The sequence below is a fragment of the Lonchura striata genome, chromosome Z, assembly GCF_050655825.1.
Source record: "Lonchura striata isolate lonStrDom1 chromosome Z, ASM5065582v1, whole genome shotgun sequence".
Classification (NCBI taxonomy): domain Eukaryota; kingdom Metazoa; phylum Chordata; class Aves; order Passeriformes; family Estrildidae; genus Lonchura; species Lonchura striata.
The window spans coordinates 49020096-49039907 of NC_140740.1; the positions used below are offsets into that span (position 1 = coordinate 49020096).

At 39.0% G+C, this 19812-nt stretch overlaps 1 protein-coding gene across 1 annotated transcript; it reads right to left on the minus strand.

The window, feature by feature from the left end:
- Positions 1-143: 143 nt before the first annotated feature.
- Positions 144-19656, minus strand: AMACR (alpha-methylacyl-CoA racemase). Its single transcript, XM_021554650.3, has 5 exons — positions 19125-19656; positions 16239-16382; positions 13912-14072; positions 9602-9788; positions 144-926 (listed from the first exon to the last, which is right to left on the minus strand). Exons 1-5 carry the CDS (start codon positions 19417-19419, stop codon positions 517-519), a joined length of 1197 nt encoding a protein of 398 aa, XP_021410325.1. The 5' UTR covers positions 19420-19656; the 3' UTR covers positions 144-516.
- Between the last annotated feature and the right edge of the window lie 156 nt (positions 19657-19812).

The window sequence follows — 19812 nt, forward strand, 5'->3', positions numbered from 1 at the left end:
CAACTTTGAGATAATAGCTCTGTAGCAGCACATAATAGAATAGCATTAGTTAGACCATAGTTTCAGCATGATAAAGTAAATTAATAGGAAAAACAGATGAAGAAAATCCCTTCTAATTCATTAATAAACAGCATAATCACTCATTTCAGAATAATATAACTATATTTTATTAAAATAATTACTTTCAAGTAATTGCAACATATATTACAAATCAATTGTATAACCAAGAATTAAAAGAATCAAACCAAAGGATATAATATTTAAACAAAATTCTGAGAGTTTACAGGTTGCTTAACAAGTAAGGTATGTAGATATTCAGAACACAACTGCAGTATCATTCTAGGAAACAGATCAGTCTTACTGTTTTCAACTTAAATTTAAAATGTCAATAATTTTAAAAATATAAATAATTTAAAATCAGTATTATGCCAACAGTTATTTGTCATGTAGTTTAATTTTAAAGCATAAAAGCTTACAGTATCAGCCTGAAATTTATCTGATATGCACAGTCAGAGATTATAAATTAGCTTTTAGTTCCTTCAGTTCTATTGCTTTATCAGTATTAAGTTTATCAATCTCTTGCTTAGTAAACCCATATTCTAGAAGTATCTCTTCTGTGTGCTCTCCTATAAAAGGATCTCTTTTACAGGATGGAACAGCAGGAGTCCTTGATAGAACAGGAGCAGGTCTAGGACTTATCTCTTCCTCATCATTTTTGATAAAAGAATTTCTTTCTTTGTTATGTTGATGTGAGGCAGCATCCTCGAAGGATAAAACAGGGGTCACACAGGCATCAGTGCTATCAAATATGCTGCACCACTCAGCTTGTGTCTTCTGTGCAAATACGGATGCAAATTTTTTCTTCATTTCAGGCCAGTGGAAGAAACTCATCTGAGAAGGGAGTTCATCTAAATTTAGCCCAAGACCTGAGAGGAAAAAAGAAAAGTTTAACTATAGTACAGCATCAATAATTTACTAAGTGCTTCCCGCAACTAAGTACATTCCTCAAGAAGATAATATTTTGCAGGCAATACTAAAGTCACTTTGAACTTTATTTGGGTATCTGTGCAGGGCAGAGAGCAGAGGAATAAAATGTTCTATGATACTTGCAATTAGACTAAACTGCATCAGCTACTGCTTTTTAAGTACACACCTATAATAAACTCTCATTTGTATGAACACTTCACAGAAGCAGCAGCTGTCTCGAGGTAATAATGTCCTGAGAAACGCTTGTATAATAGGTATCATATTCTCTACCTGGCAGTAGCAACACAGAAATCTGCTGAATGGATCCTGGACTATTGGGACACACAAGACAGATGACAGACTTTGGACCTGGTTAGCATAAGAGAATTGATAATCAGGATGCCTTGGCAAGATCAAACAGAACTTCAAGGATTAAATCAAGACTAGCTGAAGATTAAATCAGATTGACTTACCAGAAAATAAAATCACATCAAGGTCTGCAAGCAAGAGATGTTGTAAAATGTCTATGTGAAGATTAACCCAATCATTGTAGTAAAACATTACTAGCCCTCCTAGAATAGTATATAAGCATATGTAGTCCACAATAAATTTGGATTCTTCTGACCATCTCTCAGAGTCTCCCCATGTCTGGCATCATTGCCGATACTGGACTACAGCAATACACTTATCTCTCAGGAGCCAGCACATCTGCCAGAGCGGGACATTCAGCAAGCTACAGTGTTTGAAGTTCAACATGATGGGGCTATTTCTATCCCCAGATGAGAAGATGGTGTGGATGGATGTGCCCAGCTCGATCCGCATGTGGCAGCTCAGATGCAGGTGCCTGCAGGCAGTGACCTGCTTCTTCACTCCACTGTCCAGAGGCTCCAGTAGTATCTCCTGCTCCCTCTGCTCTAGCAAGCTTTGCAGGTTCCAATTCCCTCAGCCCTTTCACTCACTAACTGCTCAATAACCTTGCTTTCCATCTCAGTTGCAAGGACCGCCCAGGCATGCACTAAGCATATCCCTTCTGAGACACCAGAGCAAAGCATGTGCACACAAGGCCTTGTAATAACAATTTCCTGAACTAGACAAGTCATAGGTCTATCCCTGAACTAAGCATCACAACCCTTCTCACTGGGGAGCTTACATCTCTTCTGTGCTGCCAAAACAGTTTCCAATATCCATTTCTGCTCTCTGCAATCTCTGCTCTTTCATTCTGCTACTTCAAGGAGATGCAAGAATTTTTATCACTTATTGCAGAGATTATCTCAAAAAGGAGGCAAAAAACAAGTAAGAGAAAAAGCAATTGATCTACAGTTTCAAAATGAGATAGTACAGAGTTATAAGCAGAATATATAATACCAAATAGAAATCAGAAGTGATCTACTGAAGGCTGTTCAAACAGTCACATTTTGAAATTCAAGAGCATGAACACAGCAGGAAAAATTCAGAAAATGCAGGGATACAAGAGAAGCTAATTTGAGAAATTAGAAAGACTAGAAAACAACTATCATCATAATGCTTCATAAGTAACAAAAAAAAAAAAAGAGCTTCTTAGAAAACAGCGGTTCCCTGTAAAAGGCAATGTAGAGCTCTGCAAAATTGAATTTTGAGCATACTTTTTTATATCTTTGGTTATCTGGTATTAGAATGATAATTAGACTAACAACTGTTACAGGCTTGGGTAATAGAGGGCGGTTGGCAGACAGAATTTACACATACCTCCTCTTGTCTTTAGCTATAAGGCAGAAAACACCTAAAATATCTTGTCTTTCTATGGCTTCCTTACCACTGAGTGAGGTAGACATATTGCTGTTTAAACATATGAGGAGAAGAAAGGGAGATAATTCCTTTTCTTCTGCTCCCTAAATTCTTTCCATTCATAATCTGTACAATATGCACTTCTTGGGGCCCACAGTGCCCTTCCCCCCCACCCCCCCACCCCAGTTTAAGACAGTATTTAAGAACTTCACTGTTGATCACAAGATTATTAAACATAGTTTTGAAAATGAATACATGCTTTGAAATGGTACTTTGGCACTTCAAAGTAAAACACAGAGAAATTGCCAGTCTCCAGACTCAGAAACACAGCCTTGCGGTTGTTCACTCTCAGAAGAAATTCATCACAGTCAAAGACAAAATAAATATTCTCACATCTTATTAGAAATGCCTCTGGATACCACAATAAATTATACTACAAATGATCAGTCCTTATGGTTTTATCAAGCCATGTGCACCTTAAATCACTGAACTTATAGTCTTGTATCCATAACCATTCATGTCATCTTATAATGAGATCAGCTGAAGATAACTCACACTGGTTGAACATCATGATCAGATAAAAGCTAGCAGTATTTTCAAAATTAATTTTATTATTGATTTTCAAAGTCTTCCACTAGTGACAAACTGTGCAGTATAGTTTACTTATGAACTATCAGGTGAGGCATATTTACCTTCCACAAAAGAAAAGTAAATACTCACTACCTGAACTTCTGCCTCAAAGCATGGAATCTTGACAAGTGGAAGCTCTGTTTCACAGTACTCATGTTCTTATTAACTATGGTTTGGCTTCTATCAGCCAGTCCAACATGAGCAGAACTCTACCATTATCCCATTACACAATTATTTTTGATGATTGTGGCAGATGGGAAGTTGGCTGAGCCTCACTGCACATTCTCTGGCAAACTGGAACAATAAGCAGAACCTGGAATTTAATATTACATGCTCATTTTCTGCTTACTACTGAAGACTTCAGCTTTAAACAGGATGAACTGAGAGCATTTAAGCACTACAACTTGTCATTTTCCAGCTTGTGCTCACCATTTGTGGTGCAGATGAGCAGTATCCGAGCAGGAGTGACTGACTCAACAAGGAAACTATTACATGGCACATAATTGTCTGGGATACCACAGGAGCGCAGACTTCACCCAGTATAATGAACAGCAAAGTATCTTTTACACAGAATATCTTATAAAGCAATAACGACTTAGTTCCAAGTCTTTTTGTTTAAATTTTAATCTAGGAGTTTTTGTATGGAAAAGCCCAGTCAACATACTTTAGTACTGCTTTAAAATTATTTTTGAAAAGTGAAATACTGTCTCCCTATAATGATGTAACTTTAAATAGCCTTCAAATGTTATAGCTTTATCGATATATATCCCCACATCATTTATTGATGGAGCAAACTGAAATCCCTATTTGTACAGAACTTCTTAGTCGATCTTAGTAAGATCAGGCACCAATTTCAAGAGAAATAAACCACCAAAATACGTCAAATAAATCAGTGAAGCTGCTTTGCTATGTCAGAAATTAAAACAGGTTTTTATATTATTTCAGTCATGCTATTTTAAAAGGAGAGTTTTGTTCAAGATTTTCTTGGTTTAACTTGCTAATTTTCTTTTCAAAAATGTATGGTTGTAGCAGAGTAATTCTGAAATTATGTTGTCATAACATGACTGAATAAAATCATCTTAATCATCAATTAAGGGAAACCTTAATTTTGGGCTAAACAACAGCTGCAAGGTGAAGGCCATTGTTCTTTTTCTGACTAAATAAAATTTGCTCTCACTGTGAAAGGCAATTGAATTCCAGAATATCCCATATTTCAGAAGAGAGTAGTGAATTTTCATTAAAGTAACAATGTAAAGTTTTTTCTCTGATCAACCTTTCTGAAACTTACGTTTTTTTTTAGGAAGTGACAGCTGATCAGGCCCACAGTACTACCAGGCCTCATTGCAAATGTATCCATAGCTGTACTCCGAGCTGACATACTCAATTACCACAATTGCAAATGTTTTGAACCAGCAGGAGGCTGGCCCTCTACAGTATATGTACAATGTTTAAGGCTTATCAAAATAAATACATTAAAATAAAACATAACATTATGTATAACTGAGTCTAAAACATAACAGGGAAACTGTTTGCCCATGTTGCATGTCTCAATAACAATGTGGTACTGCATTCAGTATATCAGCAGATTTTAAATACAGTACACAATACTTAACAATCACAAAATGGAAAGTCTCGTGGAAATCCTTCATAATGATGCAAACTAAGTTTTTAATTGCTTCTGAACTTTTTCCTTCTTTTTTAAACAGAAATAATACAATGCAGGAGTACTGAAGTAAAAGGGGTCCTGTGGAGTAGGAACTAAAGTTCAATACTTCAGTGACTGTCAGTGCTTTCCATATCAATGTAAGTGGACACGAAGTTCACCTTGTGTAACTTTACACCATATAACTCAGAATTAAACCTTTACTCTCACCTGCTCCACAGTATTTACTGTGCTCTTCACACCCCTGGTAGCCTGGCTGCAGCAAGACTAAGCACCTATTTCTAAAAAACAGAACAAACTTTGCAGAAGCAATTCACAGGTCAGAAAGACATTCTGTCTCTTTCTGTCAAAAGATTAAGGCTTAACATTAGCAGCATATGTTTATTCCATCATATTTTTCATAAGATGCCAAGGTATTTTAGCTATTTATTGTCTGATTTTTGTAGTAATAAAATTAATACTGGAAAATGGACTACAGCTTGTCTGTTAATAGTAAATAGTCAATAGTGAGCCCAAAATACTTCTCTACTCCATCTATTTTACATAGCTTCAATTTCTCATAAAGCCTTTTTGAAGTTTATTTAATTAATAAATTTCTGGCAATTTCTGGCAATTGTCCCTGCTGAGCACAATCTACAAAGCCAAGAATATTCCCAAACTAATATGCTTTATTTTCGGTAATTTAGTTTCCCTCTGCAGCCTCCTTAAGAACTTTCCTCACCATGTCATTAACTGCATTTAGGTCCAGCACTGGGTTCTTCCAGGAACTCTGCAGGAAAACACTGAAGTGAACAAAAAGGAAATCAGTTCTGCTTTGGCTAAGCAGAATTCTGTGAGCAGAGACAAATAATTCAGAGACATCACACTCCTTTCTCAATTCTGCAGTCCTTAAATCTGCAACTGACATCTGCAACACCCATATCCTTGTACTCTCATTCTGTGGAGTGGCAAAACTAATCTACCCTCTGAGTATGGACATAGAGACATCCAGTGGTTTTTTAATATATTTCATCTGGAACAGCACCAAATTGTTCACCAGCAGAACTGACCAGAAATATGGAGAAAAATCATGAAATGAAAGTATGGAAATTGCAACTGGAACATAGCATTTTAAACCCACTTCAAAGCTGGAATTAATGCCTGAAACAGAGGATTCAGCCTAAGTCAAAGATCCTCAGATTTGTGAAAGAGCAATACAATTCTCAAAGGCATTTTTTTCTTCCCCATAATACTCAAAAGTTTAAATTCTGAATTTAATTTCTGTAATAAGTATCCCAGAAAGGAAATAATCCCTCAGTCACAAGAAGGATCTGCTGTTCTAATTTAGTGCACTATTGCTTCAGAAAGATTGAAACCCTAAGTGCTGAAAGGAATAAGTACTTCCTATATGAAAATCTGAACAGATCAAGATATGCATCTCAAACAAAATAACAAAAGAGCAGTTACTTTAAATTCAATATTGTGAGACAATCTTGAATTTTGTAATTTACTTTAAACAACACATTTTCACAAAATAAACAAAGGAAATTGAATGAGTGTAAACAAGCAAAGATAGCGGTACAATTACAGGCAAAAAGCAAAATTTCCCCAAAGACTGCAGCATATATGTTAGATTTTTAAAATATGGCAGAAACAGACTGAAACATGCAACAATGACTGCAGTCATTGTCTACTTACAAGTGGATACATACTAGCTCTTTATTGCTGGAATAACTGTTTTTGAAACCTCAGCTGTTAAAATCAAGCAACTTCTCTGCACTGTAAACATAAGGAGTGCTTCCAAACATGAAAATAAAGTTGTCCAGTGTGGGTGTCCCAACATAAGCAGAAGAATTCACAGTTGCTCTAGCTTTAACCTCTAAATTTCTGAGAAACAACTAAAAGAAAAGCAGAATTTTAGCATTTTCCTCAGTAGAGAGTCATCTAAAGAAGACAGACACCATCACCACAACCACCGTTATACCACCTGGCCACTGGTTTCATCCATCACAGGCTTATCTCTAGATAACCTGGCTGAGAGAGAAAAGCACAAGTCTTGCCCGGTAACAATGATCAATAAAAGAAATTAGGACTGTCCAGAAAAAGTTCACAGAGGAAGAGTCACAAACAGAACCATACTCCATTGCAGAATTTTGGTGCTTTTTGAAAAAGTACAGATTCTATCCCAGTCCTGTAGCTTAAGTGATTCAACTCAGTCTCCAAAGAACAAAATACTGCAGGCCATGAATACTGCAAGCCAGTGTTAGATAACTGAAGCCAAACATATGGGTATCTGAGTATGCAGCCTTATTTTTTTCTCATTTGCTTTGTACTTAATACAAGCGTTCTCCCTGAAGATATTTATTGGAATTCCAAATTACCTAACTCCCACGGCAAGGGCTTGAATTTCACTTTGATACAGTTTTTTACTTTGATATAGATATTTACTGTTGTTCTTCAGCTACTATGCAAGCAAGAAAATCTCTTGGGGATGGAATGAGAAAAACATTTCAAAGAACTGCAAATAATCAATGATGGAACAATCAACTACACTTTCTTTTTCAAGATCAAGTTGCTTACAAATTGAGTTTACAAACAGGTTATTCTCAGGACAATTAGAGACAAAAAAGCACCATCCTCTTCAGTCAAGAAAGTGACATTTCCAAACTTGACATCTGATCTGTCTAACATAAGGCTGGACATGTCCCTGAGCCACTCCAGGAGTCTTCCTCATGTATTTCACATAGCAGCATGTCTCAGTTTAGATATTACACAATTGCATGGACTTTTTTAAGCTACAAGAGAAGCAGTCATTCATATCTACAGCTATGCAAGAACCTGGGGAGCACCGCAGGCTGCAAGAGAACAAAGCCAAAAGCATAAAGAACAAGCTCTCTTTGGGATCCTGTGCATCCAAGGCATATTCCACCTTACAACCTCGTAACACAAGAAATACAAGAGCTGCAGATGAGAACAACTGCTCACCCTCAATTGCCCAATGCCCAGCCTGTCCCTGAGCAGTGACCACGCACCAACCTCCCCTCCAGTTTTGTTGCTGAGCACCATGTCCTATGGTACAGAATGTCCCTGTGCTCAGTAGGGGTCCGTTGTCCTGGCTGTGATCCCTTCCCATTTCTTGTGCACCCCCAGGCCTCTCAGTGGTGCAGTGGGGTGAGGAGGAGAAAAGTCCTCAATGCTGTGCAAGAGCTGCTCATGTTACTGAAACATCCCTGTGTAACAGCACTGCTTCCAGCACAAACCCAAATCACAGCCCCATGCAAGCTACTGCAAAGAAATTCAGCTGTATCCCAGGCAAAACCAGTAAAAATTGTAGCATGGATACTATTCAAAGAATGCTACAATTCAAGGAATAATGAGTGGGAGACTGTGCAAGAATAAGGAACTACTCCCCTGACACACTCACAGAGTGAAGACTGGCCACATGTATGCATAAATGTGGTTCACACATTGACTTTAGGAATCCTTTGTTGGCATTCCTTGAACTCATCAACCAAAGCTAAAACTAAATTGACAACTTCTTATAGCCTTCATATTCTGTGCAACAAAGAAAGAATAAATACTAAATTCTTTCATGAATTTTTTATATTTTCATAAATTCTGTATGGAAAGCATAGCAATCTACCAGAGAAGCACAACAGAAAAAGAGATTAAAATAACCACTAAGAAGCTAAGAGTCCATGTAATAAAAGGGTTGAAGCACATAATGAGTTCAGAAGTAAAGATGCACATTTGTTGTCATTTCATAGATAAATATAATACATAACCCATTCTAATTTCTTGAAGAGATAAATCATGATTTATGGTCATATTTAAAGAGTCTTAGTCAAATATAAATATTATATCCACAGCTAGACACTAAAAGCAGTCTGAAATTGTGGTGGAAATTAATTCTTTAAGCAGAATTTGCTTCCATAAGAATTTTTTCTGTCATACTACGAACTACTTCCAGTGAATATTCCTTTCTGAAACAATTTAAATACGTTTTATTTTTAATTATAGTACAAATAATAGAAATTGATTGAAATTCTATTTGCAATTGCAAAGAATTAGTTCTTTTTAAAGTAAATAATCATTTGAAAAAAGTGATTTGCAGAAAAAGTTGTTTAGTGCTTCAGTGACATCACAAACTACCATTACAGTAACTCCAAACGAAAACTTGAAATTTAAGTGTAGTTGCTGGGGGTGAAAAGGAAATAAATTAATGGCTGGAAAAAGAAATTCAATTAAACTTCTGCACAACTACCCAACTAGCTTCAGGAAGTGTTTGACTTTTACAAAGAAATCACATTTCCCATGTTTTAGGAGGAAGTTTTTTACTGAAAGAATGATAAAGTACTGGAATGGTCTGCCTGGGGAGGTGGTGGAGTCACCATCCCTGGATGTGTTTAAAAAAAGACTGGATGTGGCACTTGGTGCCATGGATAGTTGAGGCGTAGGGCATAGGCTGAACTCAATGATCTTGAAGCTCTCTTCCAACTAGTGATTCTGTAAACTATACATCATGAATCAAAACCAGCTGTGGAAGAATTCACTCAATCATGCTTTGCTGCTATGAAACAATTGCTCCAACCTACTCACCTTTTATTAACTGGTTATAAAATTTAGGCTCAATGGCACCAACAGCCATGAATTTTCCATCAGAGGTCCTGTAAATTTCATAAAAAGGTGCACCGCTATCTAGCAGATTTTCACCGCGAGGCTGGCTCCAAAGTCCCAAATTTTGTGACTTCCACAGGAAAGAACTTAGGTATGCTACTCCTTCTACCTTGAAGATTTAGAGAAAAAAAAAATAAAGGCTCCAGTAAATTAGTTGGCATGTTATTTAAATTCTGTATAAAACAAACAAAAAAAAAAAGCTATTTTCAATTCTGCCCTTTGCAAAGATTTTTAATGACAGAATCTCTGTTAAGAAGTTCCATTTCTTAAAATTTTCAATTACTGTTTACACTGTATATGTGAAATAATCTAGAAACAGAGAGTAAGAAAGAGCATAAATGTAGTCAGGCAGCTTCAGATGGACAACACACTTTCAATGAACAAAACTGCCTCATTTAGCAAGTTCACAATGAGCGAGTAATTACAAGTGATGGGACAAGCTTCTTAGCTCTAGACAACATTACATCAGACAGCCATCAACACCTTCTAAACCTCTGGAAAACAAAGTATTTGTGCCAGTCTCATAAATACCAAAATTTTATCTATACACTGATTGTAGGAAGAGTAGTATTTTTAGCAGAAATTTGAAGGAAATAAAATTTCCAACCCTAAGTTAAAACAAAAACTGTCATCAGTGGCAGCTACACACACATATCAAAGGAATCTCTACATAGACAAGAGTCTGATGAATACAGTGCTAGAAAGCATGAGTAATCCCATTGCAAATTGTTCCTCAAAATTTTGTCTTTGTGCAGTACACCTAGATGAAAATACAGTCTGTTCAGCTTTTCAATAATTAACAAGTTTGGGCCAGTCTTTCAAGAAAAATCACATCCTACAGTTTTGCTCATCAGCACAATTCATTTTCTTTCAACTGTATTGAAAGTACTGTAAACAAAGATAAGCCAATTAATAGTGTATGGCCAGAAACATTCCAGTAGAACAGATTAAAACCTGAGCTGTATTATTCTGAGTATCACTTGATTCATGTAATTTCAGCTGCATTAAACTAACCTAATATTGTCTATAGAGAAAAGAATAGACACTGTACCAAAAAAAAAGGCTACTAAATTTTCGTGTAGAAAGATCTATTAGTTTATACCTTCCTATGCAAAAATTTAAAACATGCAAATTGCTAAAATGTGTGGTCAAGAGGGCTTCTTCATTTAATGTGTGTTACTTGGGCTCTGCTCTAGTACTGCTTCAAGGACAGGAATACTTCTGTCCTCGCTGTTGCATGTTAAAGTCAATTAAAGTACTTTCATATGAGAAAATACTGTATACCTTCATCTACATAGCTACAAAATTATTGCAAGTAAATTATGTTTTACTAATGACCTGATCTTGCACTGCTCATATTAACAAAAAGTAGTATTACACAAAAAGCACTGAAAGCAAGGATAATAAAAGATGGGGGAAATATCAGAATAAGACCTAACAGAAAAATTATATTTTGGTCCTGACAAAACTCTTAGTCAGCAGCTGTACAACCTATGTGCTACTTACCCAGGAAACATTTAAAATAAAACAGTAGATCTGTTTTTGACTGGTATAGGGACTTTAGAAATGGGCAACTGGAGAGCTAGGTTCTGCCTGAGGCCCACCACAATTCAGAGACAAATAAAAAAAGCGTCTTAACATCTGCACCAGACCTCCAAAGGCATGTAAAAATAACACCACACACTCACTAATGTGGTCACCTTCTTTTACAACATGAAAAGGATAACATGGAGTGACTTCACTTAAGTCTAATTACAGAATTATTATAATAAGTGGTATGTTTTTCATGTCTCCCTCATGTTAAGAACATCTCCAGTCTCTGAAGCAGGCACAAGAATCCAGAGGCATCACCCTAATGGGTGACCTGTCTGCTCCACAAGTCTTCTGTTCTTTCCACAGACTGAAAACAGCTCAAACAAAAGTTGGAATGAATCCACACCGACCTAAACTATCCTTGTGACTGAAGAAGGCTTCTAGGATGTGGGAGTTTTGGTTTTGAGCACTTCTAGGCTGAGGAAACCCTGGAACCTCAGTCTTCTGTTGCACTGCTAAGTGCTCCTGCCATGAGACTATTATGCAATCTATTACTACCAGCATGCTTTCCCATGGCTGTCTTTTCACAAAGAGTGAGTTATGCTCAGTCAGATGCCTACCATTATCAGAAGGCTCTGTGGCTGAAACTCTAGTGAACCCAAACTGTGGCCCTGACTCACATGCCTCTGTTCCAGTGTGGTGCAAGAATGCAGAGGTACAATTGTGCCTACTGTGCCACATCCCAGTGTCCACTCCACGTGGCAACTATCTGGCTTCCTGTAAGATAGCCATGATCCCTATAAGATCAATGAGAAAGGGACAGCAACCAGCAGGAATCAATTCAGGCACTTAATTCTTCCGAGACAGGCAGATGAAATGCAGGACCCATTGTCAACTTTTCGCGCAGTGCAGTTTTTACTGTAGAAAATTCTACCACATGTCTGAGTCTTTAACATATTCAGACTACCTAGTAAACTGTACAACAGCTTAAGTAAAGGGTCTCTTAAACAAAAATAGTGTTAAAACAAATCAGCTGAAATGCTGCAGTGTTGTGATTTTTAAAACAATTTCTTCCACAAAAAAAATAAAACTTAGGTGTAAAAACAGGCTCATGCACCAGTCAATTTATTGCAGATTTTACAGCTGATGATGCATGCATGATTTTAATCAATTGTGTCACTGAAAGTCAATTCAAGACACAAGGAATATGACCAAATGCTCGGTAAAGTACATCCTGTGATACTGGACAATATTCCGTCCATTTCACAGGTCACCAGGCACATCAGCAGGAAACTGTGAATTCCACAATTATGATGAAACAAGAAAAAATTGGAAGACACAATTTTAAGGACTTAAAAAAGCCCCACAATACATTCTACTCCAAATGAGCTACAAATTTCATTAGAACATTAGCAGACTTAACTGATTCCTCTTCTAACAAATTCCTTTAATTTGCTGAATTGTGATAAGGAAACTTTGGTAATACTACAAACTACAAGAAGTATCTTTTTCAGTATTTGAAGACTTGTCACAATTCTCAACAGTTCTTCTTTCACAAATACACAATCTCTTTCAATTCTTCTTTAAGGTCATGTTTTTAGAGTCATAATTTTTGTTGTGCTACTTGGGCTTCCTCAAATTAGCAACTTTTAAAGATGATGGTCAGTGTCTGAAATGTTATTTTCCTGAGACTTCTTAAACATTGAATAGGTTAGAATAATTGCTTCAGAAACGTTGATGGCTCTATTTCCTGTTTATACATCCTAACAGTATGTATGTGTTTTGTAACAGTGTGATATTGTTGACTCATGTTCAGCTTGTGACTATTACAAACTCCCAGGATTGTACTTTAGCCAATTGTTCTCTTACTGCATTTGTGCAACAAATTGCCTACAAAGGACCACAAAGCAGCAATGTCCATGAATGGCATTCAGTTCTTTCAGGTCATTGCTCCAATCTGAAAAGGTCATTTTTAATTCTATTCCAAGTCCATCATACTTGTAGTCCTTCACATATGTGTATTATCTGTAAATTTACTAAACACAATAGCTCATCTGTCATTCAACTTATTGCAGAAAACAGAAAAAAGACCCAACAAACATCTGTAGAACTCCACTTGTTAAGTTTTTCATTTTCCTCTGTGTGTAAGTAGGTGGCCTTCCAGTGGAAACATATCCATTATTAAGCTAATTTAGCCTTTCATTTATTTGTTTGAAATTGACTTCTTGGCAATGATACATAGACAGTGTAACTATCCCAGGGAACAGGGTTTCTAACTAACATATGATCTGTCACAAAATCATCAGACGATGTATCTTGAATAAAGCTAATGCAATTTTTATTGCAAGAGTCCTGTAATTTTTGCTGTTATACAGTAAGCCAATTTTATTATACACCCTATCTCCATACACCACACTTATTCATCAAATACCTAGAGCTAATACTTTGTGAAGAAGGCAGACAGGCAAAAGCAGGGAGAGGGAAGAGGCTGTAGTATGTATTCCATGACATAAGGATGTTATGCCAGCAGTGATTCATGAAAATTGCTTGCATGGAATAGCCATTTTATGAGATTGCTCACTTTCCCTTTCCCAAATTCTCAATTTTAAACCTTACAATCTCCTCCCTTTCCCGGATTTAGAGTAGGAGAACACCTAAGAAAACCTAAGAAACCACAAGTTCCTTGAGAACAAGCTTACCATACTTGCATCAATGACCTGCCCTCTGCCAGATCTGGCACGTTCAAAGAGGGCTATAACAATGCCCAGTGCACACATGACACCTCCACCAGCAAAATCAGCCAGAAGGTTTACAGGTGCATAAGGATTTTCATTCTTTCTACCCAGTTTTGACAGCACACCTGACAAAAGAGAAAACAAAGCAAAGATAAGCATAAAATTAATTATAAACATTCATTTCTACAATTAAAAGTTTCATTATTTTCAAACTATGCAAATAAGTAAGGCATAAAGCAATCTTCTAGTGTTTTTTATTTCTGCTTGGATGGCTCTTTAATTCACAAAGAGTAAAAATGTATGAAGTCACATTAGGGAAGATGTGATTAATTAAAGACATTAAAAAAACTGTCACAGATAAATTTTGATATTTTGAGTATATAGGGACAAAATTTTATTAAAGAAACCAACCCTGCATGCAGTAATTTTATATTAGTACTTTGTACATGCATTGAATCTTGCCCATAAAAGGCACGATGAATGTGTCTCAAAGCCACTCTGATAAAGTGTTCTTCTTTGAATATTTTAAAGTAAAAATGCAGATGTATAGTCTTATGTGCTCATAAAAATGATTATGAAATGATCATAACAAAGGATCTCACACTGACAATTGTGCTTCAGTCCTATCCTCACTCTCCAACTTCCTTTGGAAAAAAAAAAAGGTTGCATATAAGAACAAGTGACTAACACAGGGAGGTTATCTCTGATTGCATGCTATGTAAATGCAAGGAACCTATGTTTATGCCAGCAATTATGCAGAAACAAAAGGGATTAGAGCAAAGGCTAAGCCAGTTTACTTCAGTCAGAGCTTTGAATTTGCTAGCATTTCTCTGCCATCCTCAACAACCTCTTTACTGTGACCTTACTTTTTGTAGTTGCCTCATAGCAATTCCCTTTGGGCAAGCAAGAAACTGCAGTGTGACCAGCCCTATCCTGTGTCTGTGGCCTCAGGCCTGAGACCTGCAGAATACATGGTCAGAACTTCCTGAGAATTGCATGGTTCTGATGCACTGTTTAATTAACTAATAGTCTAATCCACTTCCTACAGGCAAGCAACAGAGTGCACAGTATAAAAGGTTTCCAAATCCTGTACTGCAGGAATAAAACCCCTGCTGCTGCCTAAAACTTTCCTTTTAATAGTCTAAAAAGTTGTCACAGGTACAAGAAAATTAATATACTGACTTCTTAAGAGTTCCTAACACAATCTATTTTTTTAGTTAAAGAAAGCCAAAGCTCATTAGGAAAATACTCAGAATATGAGATCTCATTTTTGAGGAATGACACCTCTCAAACACCTTGTTTTACTTCCTTTTAATAGGCAGTAAAAATTGATCTGTGAAATTTCAAGCAGAGTTATTTTAGGAAGATATCACAAACCAAAACACAACTGATTAAATTAGCTCCAGAGATAAAAATCACTCTATTTGTAAACCAGAAAGTACTACAAACTAAGGTAGGGATGGACCATGCTGTTCCCGTATTGACTCTTTCCCTCCACTACTAACAGATAAAAATACCTTAATACTTTGAAATAATCTTAACATGAAGTCAAAGTCATTCAAATGAGGCATCTTTTCTTTAATCTTTTCTATTCTCTAAAATTTTACATGAGGGAAGACTGAATGCATCTCTAAAGAATTTATTCCACAACATTATGACTCCTCATAGTAGGAGATACCAGATCACCAGGTCTGCATTGCCACTGCCACATCACTTTCCTGGGGCTACAAGAACTACTTTATCCAGTGGGAAGCCAAGAACTTTTGCGCCACCTTCTCTCCTCCTTCACAGGCTCAGAGACAAAGCAGTGTGAAGAGCAGGAGGTAGGGCCATACATAGAAGGGCTGCACCTGAGGTGCATAATATTTTTCCTGTTTGCTACTGCATACTTGTAAATTCATACCACTTTAAACCAGCATAGGCCACCACAAGGTCCACAGCACCTTAATGAAATGTAGCATTTCCACTTTATTTGAAGCCTACTTCCTTTCAACTGGTATCAGTGGGGACATATTTACAAGCAGAAAAGTGCAAGATCTCAATTGTCTTATGCTGCCTAGTTTTTCTTTGCTCAAAAAATCTGCTCACAAGCATTGCCAGAGCTGACTGAAAGCATCAGAGAAAAGCATAGTGAAAGGAAAGCCCCATTTCACTGACAGAGACACTTCATATCAGCTGTTTTGTCAGACTGCACCTCAGATAAATTCTGAGCTATCTGCTTTCAACAAGTTCTTGAGTCTTGATCAAAGGGGGGGAAGAAACTTTATTTAACAGGAAATTTTACAGCCTACCTGATAAAGCTAAGTAATTGATGTCATGACCCGCAGACTTGGCATATTTTCCTGTCTGGCCAAAGCCAGTAAGTCTAGCATAGATGAGTCTGGGATTCTCCTGTAGAAGGACCTCTGGGCCAAGCCCAAGTCTTTCCATGACACCTTAAAAAGACAAAAGCAAGGAATTCAAATTCACATGTAGTAATACTCAAAACATAATGACCCAAAGTTAGAGTATATAACAGCAGAACTCAACTGCACTTTATGAAGTAGCACATTCTACTTCAGTGTCCATGTCACAACACAAACATTATCAATTACCAACATGCTGCATAAATTTTTAATATAAAGTAAGTGGACATTAGGCTTTAGGGATCTTTTTTCAGCTTTTATTCCTGTTTTACTTCTCCAAAAGACTGACAGAAAATCATGCATCACTGGACAAGACAGAAAGCTACCAAAGGCTGGTAAAACAAGGAAAAAAGAGAAAGAGAAAACTCTTACATTTTCCGAATTAACATCACTTGAAATTTCATCTGTATTTTACTGGCATATACTTTCCTCACAATTTCTCAGTACCTCATGTTCCTGTGTATTTTAACTCACATGTGACTGGACCATGCCACTATTCCACAAATGATCTGTAAGAACCACACACAAGTAAACATGTTCTTTTTTAATGCAGGGAGTAAGGAACTTTTAGAATCAATGGTATGTAAGTTGAATCAGCATGGATTTACAGAAATCAAGGCTAAAATGTTAATCTTGCAGTCCTAAAACAGTGGTTTAAAGAGAATAAATTTGAATTGCAATAAATTATACTTTCTTACGAGTTCAGTGCAGTTTGGTCAGACTTTAACCAATGATCTATACCGGCACTGCTGGGCCACATATTTTGGAATTGAAGGACTAACATAATTTCAAAGCCTGTTCCACCCCAGAATCTATTACTCCAGCTTGTCTCACAAAACTAGTCCATATTTTTACTATACCACCAATTTCATTCAGATCCATTTCTACTGTATTAATTACTGGGCAGCAGCAAGTGATTACTCCCAAGAAAGCAGAGAAATTTGGCAAAATGCATGATTTTCAAATGCACAAGTGGAAACAGGGTGACAAATAACCGCTCTGGTGTCACAAGGTCATTGTTGTAAGGTCACACACGCCTTGCAAGAAACTGTTCTGCAGCTTGGGCCCTCACCTTCTCACTGTTTTCCAGCAGTCTCACAACGGGTCATAGAACTGCCTAGTTCATTTAACAGGCCTTACAACCTTGTATCTAGTTACAAAATTGCCTGTCCAACTGAGAAAAAAACCCAGCAAGTGCCCATAAAACCAAAGAAAACAAAATTTCATAAAGAAAAACCAGATGATCAGCTACAAGGAAAAACTGGAATTTAACTTCTTTTTTTTTGTTTTTTTGCTCAGTTTCTGGGGAGTAAAAAAAACTATTTTAAGGTAAGAATAAATCCATTTTTCAAAGGAAAATAATTACTTGTGACACACTATCTGTCCATGATGTACAGTGTCTAACTGATAAAGTCTCCTATTTCTAAACCGTTTGTAAAATCTCCAAAACATTTCAGCTAGCTCCTCAGTGAAGCATTGTTACAGAGTGGTTTGGGTTGGAAGGAACCTGTAAAGGTCACTTACTCCAACCCCCTGCTGGGAGCAGAGACATCTTCAACTAGATTCGTGTACACAGAGCCCTGCCCAGCCTGACCTTTTCTAACAGAACAGCACCCTCAAGGAACACCCACAGATACTGACATAACCATCAGGTGAGTGCCTGTGTATGGCTTATCAACAGAGGGAATGTGGTCAATCTGAAAAGTCCACTGATCTTAAAATGGCATCAATTTTGCTACTGAAAACCAGATGTTAAGCATGCCTATAAATTAGTAAATGTGCATACAGTAATTAAAAAATGTACCAAAAGTTATCTTTCAAAAATGGTTTTGAAAAACTGAGAAATTCTGTAATTGAGTATTTAAAGAATTTGTCTTACTTTTAACCTTACGTTAAAAAAGGAAAATATTTGCAAAAACACAAGGAAGGCTTTCATAAAGTAGACTTAAGACTGGCAGGAAGTGATTAGTTTGTAGAAAGCAACTTCCTGAAATTAACCATGATGTTTGAAAATGAAGACTGTAGTTCATAACCTGGATTTGATCCTGAATCACAGTAGCACTGTACAACGTAATCATACTACTCTATTTAACACATGTAACTCTTAATATTCCTCTCGGTGGAATATGTGCTTTGTAAATATGTAACCATAGCTCAGATCTGCTGTCTTCAGAGGAATTGCAAGCTCAAACTCTGACTGGCACAGCAACCGTGAACGTTAGCAGCAGGCCTCGACTTGGTGCCCCAAGCTCGGTGTGACCTCTGGACTCGGACACCCTCCTGCTCGTCCAGGGCTCCGAGCTCGGTGTGACCCCTCGGCTCGGGCATCCTGCTGCTCGTCCAGGGCTCCGAGCTCGGTGTGACCCCTCGGCTCGGGCATCCTGCTGCTCGTCCCGGGCTCCGAGCTCGGTGTGAGCCCTCGGCTCGGGCATCCTGCTGCTCGTCCAGGGCTCCGAGCTCGGTGTGAGCCCTCGGCTCGGGCATCCTGCTGCTCGTCCCGGGCCCGGCCGAGGGCACGGCCCTGTGCGAGCGCTCCCGGCGTCTTTCGCCGCGGCTTCACATGGCGGCTGCAGCGCACAAGTCCGCCACAAAGCCTGCGCCCCCAGCGCCGTTCCCTGCCGCTTCCCACTCAGTATGGCAGAGGACAGACAGGCGGGAGCCTGTCAGCACGGCATGCCGCGGCCCTGCCCCTCCAACCTCCCGCTCTCCCGCGCGGGCTGGCGCGGCCGCGGCGCCGCCCCGCACGGCTCCCCGGCGGCCGCGGCCCCTCACCGTGGCGGAAGGGCTCGATGAGCACGTCCGCCGCGCCGCACAGCCGCCTCAGCACCGCGGCGCCCTGCGGCTGCTTCAGGTCCAGCGCCAGGGAGCGCTTCCCGCGGGCCTGCACGTCTCCGTGCGCCAGGGCCGCGGCGGACCGGGACGGGCGGTCCACTCGCACCACCTGCGCCCCGAAGTCGGCGAGGATCATCCCGCAGAGCGGCGCGGGCGCCAGCCCGGCGAGCTCCAGCACCCGCACCCCGCTCAGCGCCATCGCCGCTGCCTGTGCCGCTGTCGAGCGCCCATACATCGATCGCGGAGGCGGCCCCGGGGGCCGGGCCGGGCTCCTGCCGCCCTTCGCCCGGGGGCACCGGCCCTGCCTCCCCGGGTGTTTCTTCACCCGAGCCCTGATCGCCCGCGGGCGGCTGCGGTGAGGAGGAGTGGGCGTTCTCTTGCAGCCGGGCTCGGCACGCAGCTGCTCCTGGGGAAGCTTCCCTGCCCGACCATCCAGACCCGCACCATCTGAGCTGGAGCCGAGGCCCCTCGGCAGCTGCACAGCCCCTCACACTCACACTAGCTCTCCCATAGCGGAGGCTCCGACGACCAAATCCTTAAAATAATCTAATCGCGATGCAATAACCAAACAACAAAGAATGAACTGCTGCCTCCGTGTAAGGACCCCGAACAAAGGAAACTATAGGCT

Coding starts and splice junctions, on each gene's coding strand:
- AMACR (XM_021554650.3), bottom strand. CDS start 19,419: ATGTATGGGCGCTCGACAGCGGCACAGGCAGCGGCGATGGCGCTGAGC. Junction 16,383..19,124: donor CATCGAGCCCTTCCGCCACG/GTGAGGGGCCGC, acceptor TGTCTTTTTAAG/GTGTCATGGAAAGACTTGGG. Junction 9,789..13,911: donor AGGTCATTGATGCAAGTATG/GTAAGCTTGTTC, acceptor TAAATCTTCAAG/GTAGAAGGAGTAGCATACCT.